The sequence below is a fragment of the Bubalus kerabau genome, chromosome 1, assembly GCF_029407905.1.
Source record: "Bubalus kerabau isolate K-KA32 ecotype Philippines breed swamp buffalo chromosome 1, PCC_UOA_SB_1v2, whole genome shotgun sequence".
Taxonomy (NCBI): domain Eukaryota; kingdom Metazoa; phylum Chordata; class Mammalia; order Artiodactyla; family Bovidae; genus Bubalus; species Bubalus kerabau.
Window position 1 is genome coordinate 176,669,616 of NC_073624.1, and position 10,645 is coordinate 176,680,260.

A 10,645-nucleotide genomic window follows, 5' to 3' on the forward strand; every position below is an offset into this window, starting at 1 on the left:
ATTGCATTTCTAAGCTCTGTTTGAACTTCCAACTTCAATTTTTTATCTATCTATCTGGTACTGATTTAGCTATTTCTATTTTATAACTATTTCATTGAAGTTATGTTGAATATTTCTTCCTAATATTCAAGTGTATATTGTTGTATGTGTTAATCATATATATGCAGGTTGCTACAATTTTCTTTCAGCTAACATAAAATATTCCTCTTAGGCCCATCCTGTGTGCATATGTGTAATTTTTATATTTCAATATGATTTTAAACTGGTTATATTTTCCTTCACAGCCTTTTTATAACCAAAATCACATTTAAATGAATAACTAAATTAAGAATAATCCCTATTATTTGTATTTCATCATTCCTTAAAAATACTTTCCAGCTACTTATCTAAATCAATACCCAATATTGTATACTGTTATTATGGCCTTTGCATGTCTATTCATTTTTTCTTGATACTGGCTTATTGATGAGAACAGACCAACTGTTCTCTGTAGGGTTTCACCTTCTAGATTTTCTGATTGATCCCTCATGGTGTCATTAGCTTATTCCTTCATCCTTTGCACGTGATCACCTTTTTTGATGCTCAGTGGGCATGTTTTGAATCTGGTTCTGGAATCCTTTAACTTTAACACATTTTCAGTGAAAGTTCCATTTTACAGTTGATGAGATCTCTTAAGCTTCCTTCCATGACCAGATCACCTCTCCAGGGAACTTGGTTCTTTTTACTGGCATATGGTAACAGAGATTTTATAGCTATTATTACAATTAATTTCATTGTTCCTGCTTTCAAGATTGCTGCCTCATATTTCCTTTGGTACACATTTTCCTGGCATATATTTGTCTGTTTTTTCATTTTCAAATTTCCCACTTGGTTCTTTAGATGAGCAAGTACAAAATGTGAGATAGGATGCCAGAAGTGAGTACCAATAAAATAGTATGAAAATAAAGATGAATGGGTTACTCAATAAAAGGACAAAGATTATCAGAGAGAAAAGATTTTTCAGAATGCTAATAACCAAATATATGTTTTCTAGAACAGGAGCACTATTCAAGAGATTATGACCCAGATCATCCATGTCTGTTTTAATGATTACAATTCTAGATTTTTGTATTTCTTTCCATCACTGTTCATAAAAATAACCCAGTAGCCAAACAATATGTTAAGCACTTATGGAGCTGAGCTTAGTTTATCAATATCACATTAATAAATGGTAAATACTATCATGGGCTCCCAGGTGGCTCAGTGTAAACAATCTGCGTGCCAATGCAGGAGACATGGGTTCCATCCCTGGGTCAGAAAGATCATCTGGAGGAGAAAATGGCAACCTGCTCCAGTATTCTTCCTGGGATATCCCATGGACAGAGGAGTCGGGCAGGCTACAGTCGATGGGGTCACAAAGAGTTGGACATGACTGAGTGACTGACCATGAGCATGAGCACAAAGTACTATTATGATTTACTACATCTTACTGGTGAAGATTGTGAGACTAGTATAGACGTCTTCGATTGCTATTTAACCTATGTTAGAGCCTCTGTTTTAACCACTGTGCCTTCATCTTGCTTCTGATCTCCCCAGATGCAGCATCCTCGTCTGGTCAGAACTACAGCACAGTGTCTGAATTCATCCTCATTGGCTTCTCCAACTTCCCTCAGCAGCTCCTGCCCACTTTCTTCCTGCTGTACCTGCTGATGTACCTGTTCACGCTGCTGGGGAACCTGCTCATCATGGGCACCATCTGGAGGGAGCACAGCCTCCACACCCCCATGTACCTCTTCCTGTGCGCCCTCTCCATCTCTGAGATCCTGTTCACTGTTGCGGTCACCCCTCGCATGCTGGCGGACATGCTCTCCACCCACCGCTCCATCACCTTTGTGGCCTGTGCCAGCCAGATGTTCTTCTCCTTCACGTTTGGCTTCACCCACTCCTTCCTCCTCATGATCATGGGCTACGACCGGTACGTGGCCATCTGCCACCCCCTGCGCTACAACGTGCTCATGAGCCCCCGTGACTGTGCCCGTCTTGTGTCCTGGTGCTGGGCTGGTGGCTCAGTCATGGGGATGATGTTGACATCGACAGTTTTTCATCTCACCTTCTGTGGATCTAAGGAGATACACCATTTTGTCTGTCATGTCCTTGCCCTGTTGAAGTTGGCCTGTGGGAAGAAGACAGCCTCTGTCACCATGGGTGTGATCATGGTCTGTGTCACAGCCCTGATGGGGTGCTTATTCTTCATCGTCCTCTCCTATGTCTTCATCGTGGCTGCCATCCTGAGGATCCGCTCCACTGAGGGCCGGCACAAGACCTTCTCCACCTGTGTCTCCCACCTCACCATAGTGGTCGTGCACTACGGTTTTGCCTCCATCATCTACCTCAAACCCAAGGGCCCTCATTCTATGGACAGTAACACTCTGCTGGCCACCACCTACACGGTCTTCACCCCCTTTCTTAGCCCCATCATTTTTAGCCTCAGGAATAAGGAGCTGAAGAACGCCATACAGAGAAGCTTCCACAGAACTTTTCATCCCCTAAGCTCCTGATGGCCAGTTTGGTGGTATGGAAGGTGACAGATGGTTCAGGTTTAGTAATTTCTATCCCTATAGAACTGCTGCAGTGATTCAGGTCTGTAAAATACCCACACTCCATAGGAGTTGGATGCACACTAGCTATTAGTTTTTCTCCAATTTTCCCCCTTCTGCCATAGACTCTATCATCACAATCTATTTTAACTGGAGTATAATGGCTTTACAGTGTTGTGTTAGTTTATGCTTCATAACAAAACAAATCAACTGTATGTATACATATATCCCTTCCTTTTAAACCTCTGTCCCACCCACTCCACATCCTACCCCTCTGGGTTATCATGCAGCACCCAGCTGAGCTCCCTACGCTATAACAGCAGGTTCCCACTAGTCAACTATTTTACACATGATACTGTATATATGTCGATCCTAATCTCCCATTTCATCCCAATCTCCCCTCCCCCCAACTATGTCCACATGTCAGTTCTCTATGTCTGTGTCTCTATTCCTGCCCTGAAAATAGGTTCATCTGTACCATTTTTTTAGATTCCTCATTTATGTGTTAACATATGACCTTTGTTTTTCTCTTTCTGACTTACTCCAGTCTGTGCCTGAAAAGGAATGAATATATGTACAGGTATAACTGAATCAATATGCTGTACACTTGAAGCTAATGCAGCACTGTAAATCAACTATACACAAATTAAAAAAATTTTTTTAAGATAAAAGATAGACTCTAGGTCCATCCTTAGTTCAACTGACTCACTTTTGTTCCTTTTTATGGCTGAGTAATATTCCATTGTAGATATGCACCACATCGTCTTTATCCATTCATCTGTTAATGGATATCTAGGTTGCTTCCATGTCCTGGCTACTGTAAATAGTGTTGCAGTGAATATTGGGGTGCGTATATCTTTGTGCCCAATGAGATGAACTCCAGCCCATTATTTTTGCCTAAGAATGTATTATTTTTCTATAGGCAGGTGGAGAGCACCACATGGATGTGTCAGGACCCTGATGCAGCTGATTCTTCTTGAATGGATTAGTAAAAGAAGATTTTATTTTCCCATCCTCCCAAATTAAAAAAAAAAATTAGAATAACCTGAAGATAATAAGAAATGCTACCAGGACTGTGCCTTTTTCATATATGAAGCACTGTGCCTAGTGTTTTGTTACTTTTGTCTTTTTTAAAAAAAATTTTTATTGGTATATAGTTGATTTACAGTGTTGCATTAGTTTCAAATGTACAGCATATTGATTCAGTTATAACACGTACATATATTCATTGCTTTTCAGATTCTTTTCATATACAGGTTATTACAGAATATTGAGTAGAGAGAATTCCCTGTGCTATACAATAGGTCCTTGTAAGTTATCTCTTTTACATATAGTATTGTGTATATGTTACTCCTAAATTCATAGTTTATCCCTCCCCCTCATGTTTTTCCTTCGGTAAATGTAGCTTGTCTTCAAAGCCTCAGAGTCTGTTTCTGTTTTCTAAATAAGTTCATTTATATCACTTTTAAAATTAGATTCTACATATGAATGTTATCATGAATATTTATCTTTCTTTGTCTGACTTACTTCATTTACTATGATAATCTCTAGTTCCATTCATGTTTCTGCAAATGGCATTATTTCATTCTTTTTTTATGGTAGAGCAATATTCCTTTATATATATATCTCTATATATCTATCTATCTATCTATATATATATATAAGAATGTATACAAATCTTCTTTATCCACTCCTCTGTCAATGGACATTTAGGTTGCTTCCATATCCTGGCTATTGCAAACAGTGAACATTGGGGTGCATATACATTTTCTAATTATGGTTTTCTCCATGTATATGCCTGAGTGGGATTGCTGTATCAGATGGTAGCTCTATTTTAATTTTTAAAGAAACTTTCATAGTGGGTGTACCAAATTACATTCCTGCCAACAATGCAGGAGGGATCCCTTTTCTCCACACTCTCTCCAGTATTTATTGTTTATAGCCTTTTTGATGATGGCCATTCTGACTGGCATGAGGTGATGCCTCATTATAGTTTTTATTTGTATTTCTCCAATAATTACCAATATTTGAAAGGTTGTTGTTGACTCACTAAAAGACACGGGGATTCTTGGCCTCCAGAGGAGAAGAATTCAATCCAGGGCCAGAGACGAGGCTTGATCGCTCAGAACTTTTGTGTAATAAAGTTTTGTTAAAGTATAAAGGAGATAGAGAAAGCTTTTGACATAGGCATCAGAAGGGGGCAGAAAGAGTACCCCCCCCGCCCCCGCTAATTTACAGCTGGATTTTATATAGTCACTAGCAGTCTGTTAATGAAAGAATGGAATGTCTTAAAACTCAAAATGGCACCAGGCCCCTCACCCATAAGATGTATTTTGGGATAATCTTGGCATCAGATGATTCATCCTGGGCCATAAAACTACTGACTTGAATCTTGTAGAAGGGCAGATTACGATACAAATAGTTTTGTTTACATAGATTAGGGGAAGAATTTCTGAGTATAACATACTGGTTTGTCAAGTAGGTTCTGAGCCATTAGGTGGAACCGACTTGAAGACAGAGTTTGGGGTAAATGCATAGTACATTAACATAGTTTAAGACAAACATTTCCATAAGAAAAATGCATTGGTTAACTCAAGGTTTGAGAATAGTTAACTTCAGGTGAAACCAGGTGTCATTATGGCAACACAGTATTTTAAGAGAAACCTCCTTTTAAATTTGTATAGAGAAGGAAAAAAATATCACTAGTTTGTTTCCTCCCGCCACTTGAGAGAGAGAAAAATGTCTGACACTTGCAGCCTATTTCTTCTGTTTGGAGACCCCTGGCCTTCCTGCCTGTTACTCTCTCATGGAGCATCGTTTCATGTGCTTTTTCACCATCTGTATGTCTTCTTTGAAAAAATGTCTACTTAGATCTTCCACTCAGTTTTTGGATTGAGTTGTTTGTTGTTGTTGTTGTTTTATATATTGAGCTGCATGAGCTTAAAAAGGTACAACGTTTCAAGGCTGAATCAGGAGAAATAGGATATGTAAACAGACCGACCACAAGATTTGAAACTGAAACTGTGATTTTAAAACACCCAACAGACAGAATTCCGGGACCAGATGGCTTCAAAGGTTAATTCTATGAGACATCTAGAGAATAGTTAATACCTACCCTTCTGAAACTGTCCCAAAAAATTGTAGAGGAAAGAACACTTCCAAGCTCATTCTATGAATCAGCGTCACCCTGATACCAAAACAAGTCGAAGATATCACAAAAAAGCAAAATACAGGCCAATATCTCTGACGAATATACACACAAAAATTCTTAACAAGATACTAGCAAACAGCACATTAAAAGGATCCTACACCATGTTATGCCAGGGATGCAATGATTCTTCAATATACACAAATCAATCAATGTGATACATCACATTAACAAATTGGAAGAATAAAAACCATATGATCATCTCAATAGATGCAGAAAAGCTTTTAATGGACTCTTAAATTTGATTTCCTAGTATTTTGTTGAGACGATTTGTACCTACATTTATCAAAGATATTGGCCTGCCATTTTTTAATCTTGTAGTTTTGTTATCTTGTGGTGTCAGGGCAAAGCAGTCATTTAAACTGAGTTTGTAAGTGTTCATTTTCTTCAATTTTTTAGAAGAGTTTGAAAATGATTGGACTTGATTCGTTAAGGGTTTGGTAGAATTCCTCTGTAAAACAGCTGGTTCTGGGCTTTTCTTTTCTTATTCTATGAAACATTTAGAGAAGGGTTAACACCTAAACAAAAACTTGATTCAAGGTTTTTGATTATTGATTCAATTTCTTTACTTGTTTTGATATATTCACATTTTCTATTTCTTTATGAGTCAGTCTTTGGAGGTTGAGGAATTAATCATTTCTTCTTCTAGGTTGTCCATTTTGTTGTGTATAATTGTTCATTATAGTCTCTTATGATCTTTTTCATTTCTGTGGTATCAGTTGCAATATTCCCCTTTTCATTTCTGATTTCATTTGCATCCTCTTCCTTTTTTTCTATTTAGTCTACCTAAAGGTTTGTCCATTTTGCTTATCTTTCCAAAGAATAAGCTCTGATTTTCATTGATCTTTTCTGTTGTTTTTCTAGTCTGTATTTTACTTCTGCTTTTACCTATTTTATTTCCTTCTTTCTACTAACTTTAGCCTTTGTTTGTTCTTCCTTTTTCTAATTCCTTGAGATTGAAAATTAACTTCTTTATTTGTGGGGGTCTCTGTTTTCTTCTTAATGTAGATGTTTATCAAAATAAACTTCCCTCTTAGAACTACTTTTGCTGTATCCCAAGTTTTGGTATGTTGCATATCCATTTTTCTGTCTGTTAAGTTTTCGTTATTGACCTAATGGTTGCTCAGCAAACAAAAGTCTAGGACTGGACAGATTCACAGGAAAATTCAATCAAACATATAAAGAAGAGCTAATACCTATCCTTCTCAAACTACTCCAAAAGGTTGAAGAGAAGAGAACACTTGAAAAAAGACCTGTCTGCTTATACCCTTGGGACACAGTATACTCTCCTGTGGTCAAGAGATCATGCTTCATCTTCAAGATTGCATCCCAGCCCTCCCCAGCTCTCCAGCTTTTCTAACTTCCTGGCTGTTCCTGGAAAAAACCAAGCATGCTCAGACATCAGGGACTTTGCACATGCTGTTGATTCTACCTGGAATACCCTTCCTCTGGCATATTCTACACATCCTTGAGTCTGACCTTAAATGTCACCTCCTCAGGAAAGCCTTCCATAATTTTCGCATACTAAGTCATCACTCCTATTATAAGCCCTCATAGTGACTTCTTTCTTTTCCTTGTACCTTTTAATCACAATAGATCATGTATACTAATTAGTGTAATTTTTTAAAATAGTCACATCTTTATCTCTCCACTACTGTTTGCTTTCTTGAACACTGGAATCAGGGTCACATCTAAATACTTCAATGATGGGTCCCCTGTAGCATCTAAAAAAGTGTTTAACACACATAGTAGGTGCTCAATAAATGTTTGTTAAGTGTATATACATCAGGGTTTATTACTTAGCACTATTGACATTTGGGGCTGGCTCATTCTTTGCAGTGGGATCTGTTTTGTGCATTGTGGGGCGTTGAAGAGCATCCTTTACATTTGCCCACTAGATATTATAGCACATCTCCTCCTCCTTTGGTTGTAACAACAAAAATGTCTACAGAACTTTCCCTACAGAACCAAATGTCCTCTGGAAGCACTGGTGAGAGCCGCTGGAGTACAGGAATGAGGGAAGACCTGGCTGATACTCCCAAGCTGCAGCTCCCAACCACCTTTTGGTGGTTCTTAGCATCTGGTCCGTATCTTGGTGAGAGCTCTGACATTTCTCTGTGTGTCTTTCCACCATGGATCATGGGAACTTTTCAAAGACAGGAGCTAGCAATAGACCCATCGCTATTCTCCCAAAACCAGCACAGGGTTTGGCACACAGGAGGCCTCAAATAATTATTAAACAGAGCTTCAACTTATGGAGAAAGACTGAATGTAGATTTGAGATAAATGACGTATAGTTACTATTCAACTTAAACACGAATACTCATTTTTTTAAACTTTGGCTAATTTGATTAATTTATTGCTTGTGCATTTCAACTATATTTTGTTATTGTATACATGGACTTCCCAGATGGCACAATGGTAAAGAACGTGCCTGCCAATGCAGGAGACACAGGAAATGTGAGTTCAATCCCTGGGTCAGGAAGAACCCTTGAAGTAGAAAATGGCAAAACACTAAAGCATTCTTTCCTGGAAAATTCCATGGACAGAGGAGCCTATGGGCTACAGCCTGTGGACTCACAAGGAGTTGGACATGACTGACCACACATTTGTGGTTTCATGGTTGTTGTTGTGTATAGCAGTATCACCATAACCTAGTGTCCATTAAGTGTTATAAATTGTTATTTTAAATAGCTGTAAAGATTCATATTCCAAAACAATTTAACTTTGTAAATGAAACTTTTTTAAACATTGAGATATGATTGACAGATAACATCGTGTAAGTCTATGGTATGCAGTATGATTTGATACATTTATTTATCACAATATGATTATCCCTGCAGTGTTAACCAACACACCTATCATATCACATAATTATCATAACTTTTTGTGGTGGAACAGTTAAGATCTAGAGCCTTAGCAACTTTGAAATTTCTACTGCTACTGCTAAGTCACTTCAGTCGTGTCCAACTCTGTGCGACCCCATAGACAGCAGCCCGCCAGGCTCCACCATCCCTGAGATTCTCCAGGCAAGAACACTGGAGTGGGTTGCCATTTCCTTCTCCAATGCATGAAAGTGAAAAATGAAGTCGCTCAGTCGTGTCCGACTCTTAGCGATCCCATGGACTGCAGCCCACCAGGCTCCTCTGTCCCTGGATTTTCCAGGCAAGAGTACTGGAGTGGGGTGTTGAAATTTCTAATACATTATTATTGTCTATGATCACTGTGCTGTACTTTAGACCCCCAGAACTTATTTATCTTCTGGTTGATCTACTGGATGCAAGTTTGTGTCCTTAGACAACATCTCCCCACTTCCCCCACCCCTCATTCCCTGGTGATCAACATTCCACTCTCTGTTTTTTATGAGTTTATCTTTTTCAGATTCCATTTATAAGAGATATTATGTTGTATTTGTCATTCTCTTGAATACACATGCTTTCAACAAATTCTAAGTACTATTATGTGTGGTCAACTTTAAATCCTCCCCTCATACCCAAGGGATATCATTACACATTGTGACTAAGGAATAAATTTAATCCTGGGCTCTGCACTCGTCACTGTTCAACAAACAGTTCCACATTGACTTGTGTGCAATGTCACTCTCTCACAGAGAAAGCGATTTCTTACGGTGGGGCTTTTTTTCCATAACTCAACTCTGGAGACATCTCTCTACAGCTGCTCAAGATTCACATTTGAAATGTAGTGGTTTCCCTGACTTTTTCTGAGGCTGCTTATTACTAACTGCTACTGCACAGATCCATGCAATGTTAAAATTCAGGGGTGTTTTGCTTTCCTCTACTGTAATCTGGCTTAAGCTTTTGTAGCCTCACAAAATTTGTGCTGTGGCAATGCTGCTGCCCAGAGGAGGGTGGAGGCTTGACCTATTCCTTTTGACAGAGTTGATAAGAAGTCCAGGGTAGGTTGATAAGAAGTCTGGGGTCCCCAAGGAGGAGAAAGGGATATGGGGCTCTTGAGAAGAGAAAAGGGACAAACTTTTTTTTCTACACTGCTTTGTCTTAGTCACATAAGACATTTCTTCTTAAACTCTGAGTTGTTATGACAATAATCTTTAAGATTAACTTTCTTTAAGCACAGAGCTAATGATTACAAAAACAAAATAACACATCTTGCTCAAAAGTATCTTTTTCCCTATGCTCTGTACTAATGATTATATAACAACAATGGACAACTATTGGAGGGCATGTTTCTCCTTTCTAACAAGAACGTTGTGACTAATCTTGTTATCTTAATATGACAAGATAACTTATGTTGTGGGAGTGGCTCTAATAAAAGTATATAAAGCCTTGATAAGACTAGCAAGTGAGGCACTCTCCATTCCCCTTCTGATGTCTATGTCAGAAGTGTTCTCTGTCCCTTTTCACTGTAATAAAACTTCTGCCACACAAAAACTCTGAGTGATCAAGCCTGGTCCCCAAAGCTTTATCTTCTTCTTCAGAGATCATGAATCCAACATCATTCACTGTAAGCTATCACTTTTCTCTTAGCAATTGGGTTTATGGTGATGGGAGTAATTAGATCACCCTGGTTTCTGGCAGAAGAACAAATTCCAGGTTTAATGCTACCTAACAAAGTGTTGTGCAAGAAATCAAAATCAATGAATCTGACTTTCTTAGTGTTATCATCACATACATCTTTCCACCAAGAATATATGGAGAATGATGTTTAACAGTTTTGCAAACATTTGAATGTTGCCTACAAGCGTCTTTATAAACCATACAGCATTAGGCAAATACAGGCTATTATGTGCTTACAGGGTGCCATCCCTAAGAGTAGCCTCTGGTAACCCGATTTAACTATTTCCAAGTAATTCCTCCCAGATAATCACTTTTTTTTTTCCTGG

General features: G+C 38.5%; 1 protein-coding gene across 1 annotated transcript; it reads left to right on the forward strand.

The window, feature by feature from the left end:
• Positions 1–1,673: 1,673 nt before the first annotated feature.
• On the forward strand, positions 1,674–2,544 carry LOC129641938 (olfactory receptor 10H4-like). The gene has a single exon (XM_055566513.1). It carries the CDS (start codon positions 1,689–1,691, stop codon positions 2,535–2,537), a length of 849 nt encoding a protein of 282 aa, XP_055422488.1. The 5' UTR covers positions 1,674–1,688; the 3' UTR covers positions 2,538–2,544.
• Positions 2,545–10,645: the final 8,101 nt, after the last annotated feature.